Source organism: Chenopodium quinoa, unplaced genomic scaffold (assembly GCF_001683475.1).
Source record: "Chenopodium quinoa cultivar QQ74 unplaced genomic scaffold, ASM168347v1, whole genome shotgun sequence".
Lineage (NCBI taxonomy): Eukaryota > Viridiplantae > Streptophyta > Magnoliopsida > Caryophyllales > Amaranthaceae > Chenopodium > Chenopodium quinoa.
In genome coordinates this window covers 3,681,671-3,699,799 of record NW_018743285.1, presented here as the reverse complement: position 1 = coordinate 3,699,799, position 18,129 = coordinate 3,681,671, and the positions used below count along the sequence as shown (strand labels likewise).

The 18,129-nt window shown below is 38.2% G+C and overlaps 2 protein-coding genes and 1 pseudogene across 4 annotated transcripts; 1 reads left to right on the top strand and 2 right to left on the bottom strand.

Moving 5' to 3' along the window:
• The first annotated feature begins 7,556 nt into the window (after nucleotides 1-7,556).
• LOC110735772 (probable cinnamyl alcohol dehydrogenase 1) lies at nucleotides 7,557-10,660 on the top strand. 2 transcript variants are annotated; one of them, XM_021915958.1, is made up of 7 exons: nucleotides 7,557-7,660; nucleotides 8,578-8,675; nucleotides 8,766-8,879; nucleotides 8,978-9,208; nucleotides 9,465-9,750; nucleotides 9,843-9,993; nucleotides 10,099-10,660. In XM_021915958.1, exons 2-7 carry the CDS (start codon nucleotides 8,590-8,592, stop codon nucleotides 10,293-10,295), a joined length of 1,065 nt encoding a protein of 354 aa, XP_021771650.1. In that variant the 5' UTR covers nucleotides 7,557-7,660; nucleotides 8,578-8,589; the 3' UTR covers nucleotides 10,296-10,660. The 2 variants fall into 2 exon arrangements, with proteins under 2 accessions (XP_021771650.1, XP_021771651.1); XM_021915959.1 differs by having other exon boundaries at nucleotides 7,585-7,660; nucleotides 8,575-8,675.
• A 106-nt stretch (nucleotides 10,661-10,766) lies between these two features.
• Nucleotides 10,767-13,619, bottom strand: LOC110735771 (annotated as a pseudogene).
• Nucleotides 13,620-14,476: 857 nt separating this feature from the next.
• LOC110735770 (putative ribosomal RNA-processing protein 7 homolog B) lies at nucleotides 14,477-17,278 on the bottom strand. Of its 2 annotated transcripts, none has more exons than XM_021915955.1 (5): nucleotides 17,141-17,278; nucleotides 17,007-17,053; nucleotides 16,382-16,479; nucleotides 15,569-15,779; nucleotides 14,477-14,887 (listed from the first exon to the last, which is right to left on the bottom strand). In XM_021915955.1, the coding sequence occupies exons 2-5, from the start codon at nucleotides 17,011-17,013 to the stop codon at nucleotides 14,802-14,804; spliced, it is 402 nt and encodes a 133-aa protein (XP_021771647.1). In that variant the 5' UTR covers nucleotides 17,014-17,053; nucleotides 17,141-17,278; the 3' UTR covers nucleotides 14,477-14,801. The 2 variants fall into 2 exon arrangements, with proteins under 2 accessions (XP_021771647.1, XP_021771648.1); XM_021915956.1 differs by having other exon boundaries at nucleotides 14,824-14,903.
• Between the last annotated feature and the right edge of the window lie 851 nt (nucleotides 17,279-18,129).

Sequence of the window (18,129 nt, the reverse complement as noted above, 5' to 3'; positions counted from 1 at the left end):
TCGTTTGCAATCCTCACTTCCAACGGTTGGAAGGAGTCTCTTCCAACCAAAGGATGTCGTTCCCCGTAAGCTACATCAACAGTCTGCAAATTGGAATCAAGACTTACATCAATACATCTTCAACATAAGCAGAAAACAAATATATTATAACACACAAATTACACATTTACTTTCAGTTTCCCATAGTCTAATGACGGGAGCAAATCGGCTTGAATAACAACACCAAGTTTCTTCTCAGTCCACACCTCTAATCTTAGCATATTCCCCCAACTCAAACGAGGCAATGCAATGTGATCCAAGTAAAAAATCTGCATGACCGAACACAATCAACATAAGCTTAAATGTTTTAATAACATAAATACAAGGAATAAATTTCTATAAGGTTGAGTAACATCACCTTAAGGAATAGAACGTATCCACCGCCACCAGGTGCATACCTTTTGCTCTCAAGCTTCTTCCTAAAGTCTCGCACACAGGTCATCAACCAACTGTGTGCACATGAACACCAATCGAAATCACTTGCAGCAGCCCCAATTGAAACAGCGGGCAATAAGACAGTTGCCATGCTCTGACCATTCGTAGTAGGACATAACAGTAGTCCCAACATCACTATCAGAAATGCTTTCATAAACTGGTCCTTCTCATAATCTGTTGTAATTGGCATCAAAGGAAACTCATCAAGTGCCTTCTGAATCACAATAAGACAGAATCCCATAATCCTCAACAATACGATTAACTCTCTCTTGCATAGCAGCATTCTAAACTCTAACAGGCACGGGGTTTGGACCCCGAGGAAGACCAAATATGCACTCTCCAATGTTCAGGGCATAAAGGTAACTCCCTTCCATCTCCTCCAGTAAACATCTTCTTCTCAAGATCAACCCTGGACATAAGCCAGTAACAAAACCTACGATCCGACTTCGTTACTTGCAGCGTCAACAACCCTCCAAAACCACTTTCCTCCAACTATTTAATTTTATCGTCATCTACCCTCAACCCCTAAACAACATCAACAAAAGCACCAACACGATAATTGAAATTCGCTGGCTGATGACAAAATAAAATGCAAAGAACCTTTTATCACCACATATACATGAACAAAATAAATGGGACATTTTGAAATAATACTAAATATTTATGTTCCAGTTGCAATTCCTCTACTGAGTTGCAACTACCACACCATTTTTTTTTTTACTTTCTCACCCTACGTTAGGCCCGGTTGTTCAACAACGACCTACCATCAAACAAATATTTATTATCATCTACCATTCTAAATTCACAAACTCAACATACAAACTCATTTTACATCCTATTTGAAATTTACTGTTTATGTACCTCTTCTTATTCAACTACTACTGGTCGCTTTACCCTTTTCACAATCCTCTGTTGAATCTGAGGAGGTCTGCTCAAGGGTTTTAGCAGAAGAACAACTTTACGCTTCTTATCAGTGTGAGTAACTATGTACTCTGACTCCTCCTCATAGTCAGCAACATTTAAATCAGCTTCAACATAGTCTTCTTCTTCTTCCACCACATAGACAGCATCATCAGAATTTGACCCACTAATCATTTTGTCAAAGTTATAATCTTCTCCTTCCTCAACATCCTCAACAACCACACCTTTCATTTTCTTTTTATTGTTCGTCTGTTTGCTAGATGAAGCAGCTGGAACATTCCTCATTATTTTTTTTAGGCTAGACTACATATGGTACAATGCAAAATGATTCAATATCTACATTCACTTATAGCACCGTAGTTATGATCAGAGAACAAAACTCATGAAATGTATAATCTCTTAAAAAAAAACTCTCAAACATTTTGTAACATACCCCCCAATTACTTTTGCAGCCTACTGAGGAGTCATTGAACTGCTCAGACACCATGACTAAGTACATTACAACCACACACAAAAAAAAAAAAAAAAAAAAAAAACAAATCATTAATTTAACACACACTTTAGAGCAGTTTACACATAAATCCAGCCACATGATTTCCCGATTTATTGGACACAACACACCACCACAAACAAGTTCATATTAAGTTGTAACATGTTTAGATTTACACAAATGTCAAAATCTCAGGCATAGAACAATAAACAGCCATACATAAGATGGTATCATATAAATACCAACAAGCCATAAGATGGTATCAGCTAAATACCAATTTCTTAACTACGTCATATCAAAATTCCAGTCCACCACCAATCCACACCAATTTCATAACACAACATCATTACAGTTGGACGAAACCGAGCTGAAAAACCACTGGAATGTTGATGTACTGAAAACTATCATGTATAAGCCCTTGAGGGAAGACCAATCTATGGAAGTGCATCTTTTTAAATTAATGAAAGGCCTTTGAGCCACCATTTCTATCAATTTTGCAAGTTTCCATTTTTCTGTCTTCTATATTTTATTTGAAAAAACCTTTCCTTTCGGCACTGTTCAAAGTATAGCCCAGCAGAGGCATTGTACTTCGGATTGCCGTCAAACCTGCCTGACAGGGAACAATGACTTCACCACCGAAGTATAGCCATTTCAGGACATTGTACTTTGGGTAAATCAGTTCCTTGGGGCAAAGAGGCCGTGGACGAATCCGAAGCATAGCCTAACATTGGCATTGTGCTTCAGAGGAGTTATATCCGAAGCATTGCCAAAATGATGGCCTTTTGTTTTAGATAGTCATTCCCTCGGATAAATTTTAAGGATAGAGAGAATATTGCTCTCGGAGTCTAAGACTTTTAAGCAACAAACTCATAGATTCTTAAAAAAAGAAAAAGGAAAACAGCATAAACTTCAAAAATTTTGTTTTTAGAAATTTTGCTAAGGCGAAACTTTGTCCGCAGTGAAAAATTCAAAGCAAGCACCTTAGAAACCTGAAGATTACAACTTCAGATTTCTGGGGGATGAGAAGCACTTAGCTCAACCTTACTCCTTCAGCGAGAAAAGGCGAAATAGTTCCAAGCCGAAGCTCGACACTTAGAAAAATTTTGCAAAATTTGAGGAAAAAGCAAGAAAACTATGTAAAAAGAGAAAGGGAATGGAAAAGAAAAAGGTTATGCATTCAAATCAAATCAAGTAAGCTCGGATCTCCGAGCTACATCAAAGTTTCAGAACAAACATAGTAAATGTTCTAAATCGGCAGCCGCCCACAAGCAGAAAATTACAACTGTCGAATTAAGTACAATTACTAAAAAACAAAAGCAAATAAAGAGTTTGTACATCAAGGCAAGCTGAAGCAAAATATTCAAGGCAAAAACAGATGCGACAAAGTTTAAATTTAAGAACAAGTTGATAAGCAAGATTTTGTAGACGACTGCCCGAGTTCCTATGCTTCAGCATCGGCAGGATCAGGCTGAGCAGTTGTACTTGGACTCTTGGAGGCTTGAGCGCCAATAGAAGAAGATGCGGGCTGAGCAAGAGTCTTCTTAGATTCTTTCTTCTTAGCTTCCTCCTTCTATTTCCTCTCAGCCTCCTCCTTTTCTCGAGCCTCAGCTTCGGCTTGGCGAGTCAGGAAGGTAATCTCAGTTGGATTGGCCTCATGTGCATGAGTGTCCTTTGGATCCAAGGACCAAGCTTCAACCAAGTCCTAGTTGTTGTTGGGATCAACATGGAAAGCCAGGAGCCGAGCTACATTGAAGTCGTTCTCGAAGCCCTCGCCATACTGCTCCTTGGTGTAAATCTTGACTTCCAGCAGTTTCTGGGCAGCCTCAAGATTAGCCTGAGTCTTAGCAGCTTCTTCTCCTTGAATCTTCATCTGATCCTGAGCACCCTTCAGCTCTTCTTGGGCCTTAGAGGATTATGCTTGTTTGGCATTTGAGCTCATTCCGAAGCCGCTAAATCTCGTCCTGAAGCTCATATTGCTTCTTGCTAAACTCTACTTCAGCACCAGCAGCCTTCTACTTGAACTCCTCGGCCATCATGTGTCGAGTTTGGCTGCACCCCCTCTTCAATCCGAGACTCTAGACCAGGGATATCCTCAGCCCCGTACTTTTTAACCAAGGCATACCCCTCGTCTAGGATAAAGAATACGACCTTCTCCAATTTATGGAGAACAATGTCCACGTTCTCCTGCAGCTTGTCTCGTTCTACCTTAAGTGCAGCAGCTTCTTCTTTGGTAGCTTGATGCTTGAGCCCAGCAATGTTAGCTCGAAGTTCAGCATCCTCGAGCTTGAACTTAAGCTCTTCGTTCATCTCCACAGTCAGGTAGTGGTTATGAACGGCCTGCAGAGTTCAAATTAATCAGCCGAAGTAAAGAAAAAAAAAAACCTAAGTAAAAAAGCTTAACTACGAGGAATTTTACCTGCATCAGAAGCTTTTGGTTATCGGCAAAAGGATCTGGAACCTTCGCGAAGGGTTCAGATATCCCAGCTATAGCCCGAAGAGACCAAATCTTCGCTTTCTCCAAATCGGATAGGCCAGACAAGTCACCGAAGAACTCAACAGCTGAGCCTCGGTGAGACCGAAGAGCGTTCCTGGCCGCATCAGGAACAATCAGCAGAGGGGCTGACTCAAACCCCATCTCAACAGACTGAAAAGTCTTGAAAGAGTTGTCTGCTGAAGTCGAAGGCATGTCGAAATTCTTCGCATCCTTAACTTTCTTCTCAGCCTCGTCATCCTCCGAGCCTCCAGCATTGGAATCCTTAGGCTCCCCGTCCAGAATCTTCAGTTCATCATCCTTGGGTTGGACTAGCAGTGCATCAGCTTCTTGCTGAATCTTGTCAGCAAAAGGTTCGGCCATGTGACGAGGAGATGGTGGAGGAGCCAAGCTTGAGGATTCAACCTCTTGAGTTTTAGTCAATTGCTCAAGAGGAGGAGTTTTCTGCTTAACCTCTTCCTCGGTATGAATCTCGGGAAGAGGAATGTTTTGTTGAGCTTCTCCCTCAGTAGGACCCTCAAGAGGGATAAGAGTCTTTTCCTTGATCACCTCTTGCCTTTCCTCTTCGAGCCGAGGTCTCTTGGCAGGAATGGGGGCAGCTTGAAACTGCCCCGACCTTATAATTACTCTTTTTTTCGGGCCCAACATTTCTTCGTCCGAAGATGATTCGTCCGAACAGACTCGGATGCTTTCTTTTTGTCCTCTTCTTCTTCGTCAGATTGTAGAAGAAGGGGTAAGGGGGCAAAGAGTCATATAAGTTCGAGTAAAAAAAAAAGAAGAAGAAGAAGAAGAAGCAGATTAAGACAAGTTTAAGGGCTCACCAAAGTCTTCAGCAGACGAGCGTCTTCGGAGTCCTCTTCTTCCTCCTTGACTTCTTCTCCTTCTGCTTTTAGCTCAGCAGCTGGAGTAGAAGGCCCAACTCCACTTCTGGAGGCCTCAGCGGCGATAGTCGCAGCGGCTTGCTCTTCAACCGAGTTTCTGCGCCTGATATTCAACAGCTGTGACTATCTGAAGCCTCTTCTCGTGCAAAGAAAAGGCCTGATCCTTGGAATCAGTGATTTTAAGAGCGTTGGTAATCGGGTTCCTCTCCTGACTAATCCTGAGCACTTCGTAATCAACGCCCGAGTTCTCTTCGTACAGCTATGAAAAACCAAAAAGACAACGGTTAGCTTGGCCGACATAAATAAGCATCAGAATGCAGGAAATAACAAAAAATTATAAAGTCTTTGGCCCAAGCCGAGTTCCTTACCTCCTTGGTACCTTCGACTAAGGCCAACGACAGCAAGTATCTTCACCTAGAAGATATAGTGGCAGTAAGGCAGCCAGAGGGTAGGCACATTTGCCATTCGGCCTGTAGCCCCAGGCCTGTGGCTCCTGCCGAAGAGCTCCATCTGCTTCAAATCGGCCTCGGAGAACTCATCAGACCCGATGCTGAACATCTTAGGGTCAGGCTTCCTCAAGTATCGGGGGCCACCGAAAAAATGTGGATGATCCTCGTCTGAAGGCGCCCGAACCCAGATACATTGACCTCTCCAATCCTTATCCAAGGTATCATTCGGATAAGTAGAAAAAAACCCCTTCTCATATTCGATTTGCCACCAACCGGGGCCATGCCATTTGTTGGATTGCTTATTCGGCATCAACTTGTGCATGCAGTGGAAGCAGTGCATACTCGACGTGAGCCCGTAAAATAGGCACACCCAAAGATAAGTCATTATTCTTCGGATAACTGACAGGGGTCAGCTGAGACAACGAGATGTTGTACCGGGCAGGATACCGAAGCCCATATTGCATCTGCCGAGTATAAACCCCAATATATCCAGGTGGAGGGCGATGGATTCTATCCCCGGCAATAGGCATTCGACACCAGTACCCATCTTCCTCCATTATGTCGTAGAAGATTTCAATTTGTTCGGCAAAGCGGTATGTGGTGTTATTTTCAACCCACCATGAATAAGGTCGAGCCGTCATGATGCCATTATTTTCATCCACATTAGCCCACTCCCTTTCCTCGGAAGTCAATGGCCTAGATGCCGAAGCCGCGCTTCAGCCTAATGTGCTAGCACCTTCCGAAGCTCTGGGGGGAAAACTGGAGATCGGCACGGCCCTGATTGCGGCCCCGCTCGGGGTAGCAGCAACTCCCTGACATTACAGTTCTGACCGCTGAGAAGCGGCATCATTGCCAGAGGACGGTTCCGCCGCGGAATCAATTGCGGCCTCTCCTCCGTCTCTTCCTCAATATCCGGTTCAACCTCCATATGCCTCTTTACGTGGTCGCTGGCCATTTTCGAGCGGTGGTAGTGCGAGAAAACGGAAAAAAAAAGAGGGGTACTTGAAAAAGCAAAGAAAACCGAAGAAATTTCAAAACCCACTTCGTCACACTGTCGAACCGGGTTTGGGGGACAAGTTGTTTGGGTCCAATTCACTCTAATTGGGCCGGTCCACAAATGATTCAATTGCAAAAGCCCAAAGCAAGGATCAACTTTCCAAACAAGTGTCAAGTCAGTTAAAGGTCCAGTCAATATGGCAAGCCTACATGACTTAAGGCTCATTTATCTATTGGGTAAGGTATAAAAGCCTTCACTATTATCTCTCTAAATACATTCACTTCAAGCCTCAAGCAATTAATACTCTTGTAGCTTTCTCTCTCTAAACATTGTACTGACTACGGCATCGGAGGGGCCTTCCTCGATACAACTCCCAGGCCAGTTTACGTGTGTTTGCTGTGCATGAAACCCTCGTCCCAATCCTCACTTGGGCCGAGTCCAGTCTTCAGCCCACAAGAAAGGTCCAGACGAAGGACCTATTGTTTTCACCCGAGACAAATAGTAAAAAAAGTCAAACATATCAATTACTCAAAGACGGAAGAAGTATCATTAATCGAAAGCCGTCATTGGAAGGCTCTTAAACTAATTATGGTTTTGCCTACCACCTTTAACTTGAATCGCCTCTATATCATTTATATAGGATTGGGATCAACAAGTTTATGCTAATTTCTTTGTACTCGTAGGTGCTGAGCGCATCATCTAATTTACGTGGTACGAATAAAAGTCCAAAAGCAGAATCAGCGGTTGTAGACTTGTAGCACGGTAAATCGGCAAATTTGACCCGGCAAATTTGACCCACTCACTTATGACTCTTCTTTTTCTACAACCCCAACAGGCCAACACTACTATAAATATCAAATTATAATCAACTAAACTCATTAATTAATTAATTTATACTTCGTATTATCAACCTTTTCTATCGACTTTATTCATAGTATCCAACCCACGAAATTTCAGGTTCGTTTTAATTCTTTTTTATTTTATTTTATTTTATTTTTTATTCATAAGAATATTGTTTTTATCTTTGGTCATTATATGCAAATACGAAGTATTAATTACTTTAATTTTCAAACCAATACCTTAAACTCACAAGGTATGAGTTTAACACCTTAGGGAGGATGTAGTAATTACTCACACCACAACTCCGGTTACCACGCTAAGAATGGACTACAACGGTGTAAAGAACTTCAAAGAAACGGAGTGGTTTTTTTTTTTTTTTTTTTTTTGTAATAAGGGTGGTCTAAAATTTTAAAGAGACTAAGGTTGATATTCTTTTATTTGTACCTAGGAATTTATATTAAATGGCCAAAATTTAGCATTTATGTATACTCTCTTTGTCTCCAATTGTTAGACTTATAGACATATAACTTTAGGTGGAATTTGATGAGAAAAACAAGTGGTAGAATTAAGTAATTTTTGTGAGAGTAAAATTGTAGTCCTAAAACACAAAATTGAGCAAACTTTTCAATCTTAATTGTCTGTAAATTTTATGACTCCTAATTAAACTATTCAATTTTTCATGATACTAAAATTAACGTGATATGTACAAGTAGTGCAAAATCAAATTAACTTGAAATGCAATCCAAATTTTGTAACAAAAAAACTGAACATCTGATTCAGATTTTATTAAAACAAAATGACAGATAATAATTTGATTAGGTACATGCTGGTGTTTTACTTTATTTAACTATTTATACATAATACTTGGTATAACATATTAGTACCACGTCAGTAGGGTTCTTTTTCTTACCTTCTTAAAACGATGTGTGTAACACTGTAAATTCAATACTCCTTGTTGAGTAAGGGGCGAACTTAATGCATAAGCTGCGAAAAAGCTTACATACAATATAAAACTTGATATTGTATATTAGCAGAATCAGCTGAGTATGGCTTCGGAAAAAGCACATAATTGCCTAGGATGGGCAGCTAGAGATCCATCAGGAGTTCTATCGCCTTATGAATTTAATCGCAGGTATGAATGAAGGGTATTGTACGTGTTTTGCATACTTGGATGCTCCTTTTATGAGGTTTCTATGTACTGACTTTTAAGTACTCTTATTAGGGCCGTTGCAGCTGATGATGTATCAGTTAAGATTACACATTGTGGAGTGTGTTATGCGGATGTGTCTTGGGCAAAGAACGTTGCTGGTGACACCAAGTATCCTGTGGTGCCCGGGTATGTAGCTTATTTATAGTGGAGTTTTTACTACTGAATTGTATAACACTGAGATTGACCTTTGAGAGTTCTGATGAAGCTGTGTTTGCTGTTTTAAGGCATGAGATCGTTGGTGTAGTGAAAGAGGTTGGGCCAAATGTTGATCGTTTCAAAGTTGGGGATCATGTTGGAGTGGGAACTTATGTCAACTCATGTCGAGATTGTGAGTATTGTAATGATGGGATGGAGGTATATTGTGTGAAAGGAGCAGTTTATACGTTTAATGGAGTGGATGCAGATGGTACAGTCACAAAAGGAGGTTACTCGAGCTATGTTGTCGTTCATGAAAGGTGGGTTTCATATATATGGACTTAACCTTGTCGTTTTTACTCTAATTTACTCTGTTCTTTTCGGTTGGGTGGTGAACTGGTGATAGATGACTTTATCCCAGTCCAAAAATGGTTGCATTTTACTTTGTTTATGCAGTAGTTGATCACGAGGCCGGAGAAATTATTCAGTATTTGTCAAGTGAATTTAGTGCATGTGTTTTAGAGGATTAGACACTGAATCTGAATCAAATATCTTTTCGTGCTGAATTATTTTCAGGTACTGCTATCGTATACCTGAAAATTACCCCTCACATTTAGCAGCACCGCTATTATGTGCTGGAATAACCGTCTATTCTCCTATGATACACCATAATATGAACCAACCTGGTAAAAGTCTTGGGGTGATTGGGCTAGGTGGTCTTGGACATATGGCTGTATTGTTTGGGAAGGCTTTTGGTCTGAAAGTCACAGTTTTTAGCACCAGCGTATCAAAGAAAGAGGAGGCCTTAAATGTACTCGGTGCAGACAACTTTGTAATTTCTTCTGATGAACATCAAATGAAGGTAACTACTGTCAAAAACTTATAGAAGTACTATAATTCTGTCTTACTATACGTCGTATCTAGTCTAATTAAGTACCATAATGCTCAATCTAGGCCCTTGCTGGATCATTGGACTTCATAATTGATTCTGCATCCGGAGAGCACCAGTTTGATCCATATTTGTGGCTGTTAAAGACATTTGGTGTTTATGTTCTGATGGGATTTCCGAAAGAAGTAAAATTTAGTCCTGCAAGTCTTTCACTAGGTCTGTGTACCAAATAAACTGAACTGCTGAATTCCATTCAAATAAAAGATGCTAATTTTGCATAACCCATCATTTTATTCTGTATTCTATGAATTTCTTTAACAGGTATGAAGACTTTTTCTGGTAGCATAACTGGTGGTACTAAAGTTGCTCAACAAATGTTGGAGTTCTGTGCTGCAAAGAAAATATACCCAAAGGTAGAAGTTGTTCCGATTGAATATGCAAATGAAGCCCTTGAGAGGCTTGTTCAGAGGGACGTGAAATATCGTTTTGTGATCGACATTGAGAATTCCCTCAAGTGATATCTTTTGGAGAAGATAGAGGTCTAGGCCAAACATTGAAACTAAGCTGAGTAGGCTTTACAGCTTATACACCATAGAGAACCTTTCCCGTTTTATGCTTGTGTTTGGTCGAGGTATTTAATGAAGCTGGCTTTCGGCGGGGTGGTGTGTAAAATATATATGTATACTATTTTTATTTCTTGACCATTTATATACATATAAGCTTCTTATAAAAGGTTTTATACTTCTCGTCAAAAAAAGAAAAAAAAAGAGGTTTTATACTTAGTTATTTGCTGCCTTATTTGTACTGTGCAGAATGCATTATGCAATAAGTTCATTTACTCTTCAGTCTTCACCCTTGGAAGTTGGAATTTGATCCTTTTGTATACTACAGAGTTTAAATTTTTGCTATTATTTGTAATTGTTTTTCTACAGATATACATCAAGCTTATTTGAATTCAACGTACACGATCGGTATGAGCATTAAATTGATTAAAATGTGCACACCAAGTTGATCAAGCGTTAAACACAGAAAGTGAGTGGGAGAGCTTGTAATCGTTATCATTCTTCTTCAATTCTTAACTTGTAGTGGATTGGTGGGTTTTCTTCCAACACTCAGGTTTCCACAGTAAATTCTTCATTGTCTCTGTTAATGTTTGCTTGCTAATCGTCGATGATTTATTGCTTGGGAATGTTCCAATTAGTTGGAAATAAACAAGCAGAGTATAAGTTCCTCCGAAGTGGTTATCGTTTGCCTTATGAAAGAACTTGGCATCTCAGATTTAATACCAGTAACCTTTCATTGCGATAGTCAATCGCCTCTTCACATTGCTAAATGTAAGAAGCACATTGAGATCGATGGCCACATTACCAGAGACAAAGTGCTTGAAGGCTTGAGTCAGCTTACATATCTCCCCTCACTCAATCTCAGCTTCCTGACTTATTCACAAAGGTGCTGTCAGAGTGTCTCCTGTAACAATCTTTTGTAACAAAAAACTTTCCTAGTATTCTGAAAATGGTACATCTCTTATTTTCAATCTCAAAGCCAAGTTGTTTGTTTCAATTCAATCTCAAAACCTAAATCTAACACTAAATTTCAGTCTCATATAAACAAGAGCATAAATTGGGAAGGTGCTCTATGATGCGTAAACTGTAAATCCTACACAGTATTTCGAGGTTTGGCCTAATGTATGCTTCCATCTTCTTCAAAGGATATCACTGGAGGGAATTCTCCATGTCGATCACAAAACGATATTTCACATCTCTCTTTATGAGCCTGTCAAGAGCTTCATTTGCATATTCAATTGGAACAACTTCTACATTTGGATATACTTTCTCTGCAGCACAGAACTCTAACATTTCTTGAGTAACTTTTGTACCACCAGCTAAACTACCAGAGATAGTCTTCATGCCTGTCAGAAAATCGTAACATTGATGGATAAACCTACTGAATGCTGCATATGTAGGAACTAACTTGAATGTAAGTCAGCAGTCCAATACAGTTGATAGACAAACCTACTGAAAGACTTGCAGGACTGAATTTCACTTCTTTTGGGAAGCCTACCAGAACATAAGCACCAAATGTCTTAAGAAGCCACAAATATGGCTCGAATTGGTGATCTCCAGATGCAGTATCAACTATGAAGTCCAATGATTTAGCAAAGGCCTAGAAGAAGCATAATTAGACTAGAACGGCACGGGGCAGCACTATGCTACTACTATAAAGTTGAGCAATAGTTACCTTCATTTGTTGTTCATCAGATGAAATTACAAAATTATGTGCACCAAGCCCGCTCAAGGCCTCCTCTTTCTTCGATACACTGGTGCTAAAAACCGTAACTTTCAGTCCAAAAGCCTTACCAAACTTAACAGCCATATGTCCAAGACCACCTAGCCCAACCACCCCAAGACTTTTACCAGGTTGGTTCATCATTATGGCGAACCATGGGAGAATAAACAGTAACTCCAGCGCATAACAACGGTGCTGCTAAGTGCAAGGGAAGATTGTCAGGAATCCGATAGCAATATCTGAAAATTCAGCAGTATCTTAACAGCACATTTACGAATTGCTTGATCAAAATGACACTAATGAATTCACTCAACTACTGCAGAAACAAAGACACTAAGAAATCGTTTTAGGACTTAAAATAAAGTCCTCTGTCATCATCAACCAAAAGAAAAGAGTTAGCTAGAACTAGAAGTCATTGTGTAATAGCATTCTTTTTTTTTTTATGAATTACCCACCTCTGATGAACAACAATCGAGCTAGAGTAACCTCCTTTTGTGATTGTACCATCTGTATCCACTCTATTGAGCGTAAAGACTGTTCCTTTCACACAGTTAATTTCCATCCCTTCATTGCAATACTCACAATCTTGGCATGAGTTGACATAAGTTCCCACTCCAACATGAGCCCCAACTTTGAAACGATCAACATTCGTAGCAACCTCTTTCACTATTCCCACAATCTCATGGCTAAACACAACAAACACAATTTTATCAGATCCAAAAGGCTAGTTTCAAAGCTATACATACATTTCATTTATTTCATTACATAGATACATACCCCGGCACCAAAGGATATATGGAGTTTCCATGAAGATTTTTTGTCAAAATTACATCCGCGTAACACACTCCACAATGTGTTATTTTAATTGACACATCATCCACTGCAACGGCCCTAATAAGTGTACTTATAATTCAGTACATAAATACCTCATAAAAGGAGCATCCGAGTATGCAAAATGTAATACCGTTCATCATACCTGCGTTTAAATTCATAAGGTGATAGAACCCCTGATGAATCTCTAGCTGCCCATCCTAGGTAATTCACATGTGCAGTCTCAGAAGCCATACTCGGCTGATTCGTTCTCAGAAAAGAAAAGGACCCTTTTAAAATGGCACTAATACGTTATGTAAAAACTCCAACATGTACATAATCACAAGACTATCTACCTGAAATGAAATTTACAGAGAATTCAAATTTTCTAGGAGTATAGTCAGTATACAAGTATTATATACTCTCTCCATCCCATAATATAGCGTCTATTTTATTTTAGATAATCTTGTGATGAGAATCGATCACAGGATCCCTGAAGCTGGTAGAGAAGCTTAAACCAATTGAGCAATCCCTTACTTGATTTATCACTACATTAATACTCTTTAATTATCTTAATTTTGTCAAATATTAAGTTAGTAACCAAGAATACCACGTATCTGGGAATAATGGAAAACTGAAAAATTATATACTAAATCATAAGTATTTAAAATGAAATGAATAATTCAAACACATTATCATAAAAACTTTAGGTATTGCAAGACAAAAACAGTGATAATACGTAGTAATGAAAAAGAAATACAAACCTGATTATTTGTTGGTTGAGTGAAGTATGAGGAGGTTGAAGTTATAAATTATGGAATAATGAATTGAGTTAATAAAGTCTTTATATTAATAGTGCTGGAGTTGGAGAGAGAGAGAGAGCTCATCAATGGCGTCAGTAGCTCAAAGCCTCAAATCAGATGCGCTCAGTGCTTACGAAATACAAGGAAGATGGAAGTAAATTCTTCATGCGGATTGGCTAATAGCTACTGAGTATACATAGACCTGGCAAATCCGACCTGACTATATATATTGTTTTTACATGTAATTTTAACTCTACGATAAAATCGTAGGGAAATCAAATTATTTAATTTAGGTATCCTATTCAAATGATTTGAATTAACTTCATATGAAATATTGACATTTTAATTGAACATAATCTATTGATTGACAATAAAATATTGCCTATTCAAATGATTTGAATTGAAATTGATCATTATAGATCAATTGACAACAAATTTATATGTTATCCGACCTAAACAATAAATAAAATACCCATTAAGCTCTTTATATATGTAAATATGACCTAAATTGAACAGAGATAGATGATTGATCACCAATTCATCATATTTAGTTATGCATGTTAAATTGGGTTACTCACGTTGACCCTTAGGGATTGTCCTATTTACTTTGAATCAAATTTTTAATATATTGATTACAATTTCTCACCAATCCATAAGAAATAATTCTTATTACTCTTGTGAAATGTTATTATATTTGTATGAAATTGACGATATTTACTTTTTACCAGGTATATTGGAAATCATATATAAAAGCCCAAATTAAATAGTGCAATTTTTATGAAACGAAAAAATGTGTATGATTGGATATAATTATTAAGAGACGAATAAATTGTATGATTGGGTATAAAATTAACTTTTATATTGTTAGTTCGTATATCACAAAATACTACAACGTATTAAAAAAAACAAAAATAAAAAAATAAAAAAATCAAACCTATGAGGCTATGATATTTCAACTTGTTACAATAGGGAAAGATCAGGTTTCTGCATAGACATAGCACTAAGGGAATATAAAGTCTGTATCCATGGATGATATCAAAAGTTCTTTGTCGCTTCCGACTCATTGAACTAGTTCTCTAACCTTCTTGTAAATACTTCTGTTGCTTTGTGATTGTAAGGAAACAGTCAGTAAGGTCTAAACTTCCTTGCAGCTCGTATCTGTTGTATCCGTTTCTTGTCCTCCTCGAATTTACTTTGTAGCTTCATAATATCTGCAAACAGATAGGACTTGAGCATAGAGAAATGAGCTGAGGTGAAATTAATCTGCATCTGTATATTTGATCCAACACGAGATCATCATTTGGAGCTAAGACTAACATGTCAACAATTGTGATACACAACTTATAGACTAAGAAAATATTTTTCCAAATCAGTTGAGCATCAAGTGATAATTAAGTCAACAAAGCATTACTTGATTATTATTCCAGAATTAAGTGAAATGGGCATGCAATAGTCGCAATTGCTCCGTGATTGGAAGGAGGATGTAACAGCACTATTAGAAAAAGGTTGTGGCAAGTATGGGGTGAGCAAATAAATTTGAAACGAGTGAGTCTACTATGTTTCAAAAGTTACGCTCAGGATGGAGCTTGAAAGTCATAACACATCCCTAGGCGAGTATCAGAGTATGAGCAAAGGAGAAGCCATGAGATTTCTAATAACAAAATGAAACTTGGAAATGCATTGTTGACAATGCAACACCTCATTTGTCTATCAAGAATGCCAAGGCTCAGGATACATGAAGAACCAAAATCAGCATTGAATTATAAATAGTAACCATACGAGACATCAACATAATCCACAAAAGTGGACACCTAAAATAAAGAGGATTTCAATGCCATCTCACTTTGCAAGTAAAAAGTAAATCTGAGAGCATAAATGTAATGTAGCCATACCACTCCTGTGTGCTTCTATCCTCTGGAATCGGTAGAAATCTAGCCCAACATCCTTACTCTTTTTCTTGGCCAATTTGTCGCGCACAGCAGCCTCAGCTACAGATCCAACAGCAACACCACTATCATGATCAGTTGTCCTTTTCCCACCCTTGCGATGTACAACAACAGTCCATCCTTCCTCGGCAAGCTTGGCTTCTCTTTCTCTTTTTGCCTGTAATACAAAACCAAGACAATTATATACACATCAAGGAAGTAGTTAAGGACTTGAGGTGGCCACACACCAAACTGGAAAATAGAATTCAGACATGAACACCTACTGATTAACAAGGGCGAAACCATTTAAGTAGACTTGAATTTGTTACTAATTCCTTAATACACCACGTACAGGGAATATCTGGAATGATAAGGCAGCTGTTCCACATCAAAAGAATTGGATTTCAACTGCCAACAGCAATGTGTCCACTGTCCAGAACAATAACAAGGAATTTACAAAATTGTAAGTTGTAACCATCTGCCCTTAGTCTTAGACTTGCACTGATTACAGTTAAGCAAGTCTGCAAGAGCATGCACGTTGCAAAATACAGTAACCTTGTACTTCTTGTTTGTATGTGCTTCAGGAACAAATGTATGAATCTATATTGAGAATCAATTATGTCTAATAAAGGCAGAGAGATGGGCATCGAAAGGATGACAAACAGGTTGAAAGTATAAATGCCTGAACCACATTTATTATATTATAGTCCATCACTCTATTGTTTAGAGGGGAAGCATAAGTACATGTATTGTAATGTCGAGGGAAAGAAGGAAAATCACCTGCTCCTCGCGCTTCTCATGTGCAGTTATATAGTTGTCGATTTGCTCTTGCAGCACCTTCATTCCAGATCTCCTACCGCGAAACTCCTTAATCCAATCTATAATTGCCATATGTTAAGCTAAAAGGTCCATGCTTAATGTTGCATTTAAATTTCAAATAACTTAAAAAATAACTCTGAAAAATCCCCCAGAACATAAAATGTAATGTCACAGAAAAAATTGAATATAAAATTCCCAACAACTCCAGATTCGTAAGCTGAGAGGATAACGGGGTGTTATATTCATCTGACTTTTACTTGTTCGAACTTACAACATTAATATCTAAACTACCGTATAAGGGCAATTACAACATTAATCACAATATTGTCCAAAAATAACCTTGTATCTCCTCATTCATTCAAAATTGTTAATTCCATAATCAAAGTTTAAATTGAGAAAAAAAAAAAAAAATCCATCATACAAAATAAGGTAGCTTAAAATGATTTTCTATCTAATGTAAGAAATTAGGCAAACACAACCCAGAAACCCATTTAAATTAACAAATTATGTATAATCAGAAAGTTAAGAATGAAAAGTGCATTCAAAAATCGAAGAAAATGATAAAAATAAGAGTGAAGGGAAATACCATCCATTAGATATCGAAAGGAATTGAAACAGAGGTACAAATTAATTCTGCAAATACGAAAATAGGATTGATGTGATGATTTACACCATGAAAGGTAGAAGAAAATCGATGAGAGAAAAGTAAGGAGAACTTACTTCAGAAGCTGCTGAGAACAAATAGTTTGTAATGGATTACGTCAAGTGCGATGTTCAGTGCGTTTCAATGGAGAACTCAGAGAAACTGAGAGAGAGACAGATCAATTCAATGGGTTGTAGGCTTGTAGCCCCATTAATAATAAGCCCTAACCTGTCCCAGTTATAAACTTATAATTGGGTCGAATCCGTCCAATAAACAAATGGGTCAAGTCTTTATACGAGCATCTAATTATGGATTCTTAATGGGGCGGGCTGAGCTTTATAATGATTTAAAATTAAAATAAACCTCTTTGTATAGTATCAATTAAAATTTGGACCCGGGCGATGCCTCGAGGCATTATATGGGGTTGATTATATATATACGTTTTAATTTATGATTCAATTTTCTGGAAATTAAATTTGTTATTCATATTGTCATTCTATCCACATTAATATCTTGTATTCAAAAGATTAAATTTGTTTTCATATTGTCATTCGATCCACATTAATATTTTGTATTCAAAAGACAACACGATATATCACATAGCTTGGTGGTAAGACACTCAATTTTAGAATTACAAGTTGTATGTTCAAGTCTCGTAGAGACTTTCAAATGGCGTGCCATTTCTTGAATGTTGCACTAATTGTGATACCATGTACGAGTATTGGGATGAATGCAACTCACCTTGATTAGGGAATCCTGATGCTTATATATATAATAAGTAAATCCTACGTAATAACCTGATTTTTGCGACTACGAAAATAGCCCATGAAGACGACATCTTGGACACCGACAACTAGCAATGATGCCTCAAATGGGACGATTGCTAGCTGGAACTTTTGGAATGTATTTCCATTTTCTTAACTTTTCGATTGCTATTGCTAGAATAGTTCAAAATCCAAGACTAACTTGAAAAGTCCGTCTTGAACCGACTAACACGACAATATTTCGTGCTTAGGCAGTTAGGCATGAACTTTTAGGTTTAAATCCAGCCCGACCCTTTCCAAAT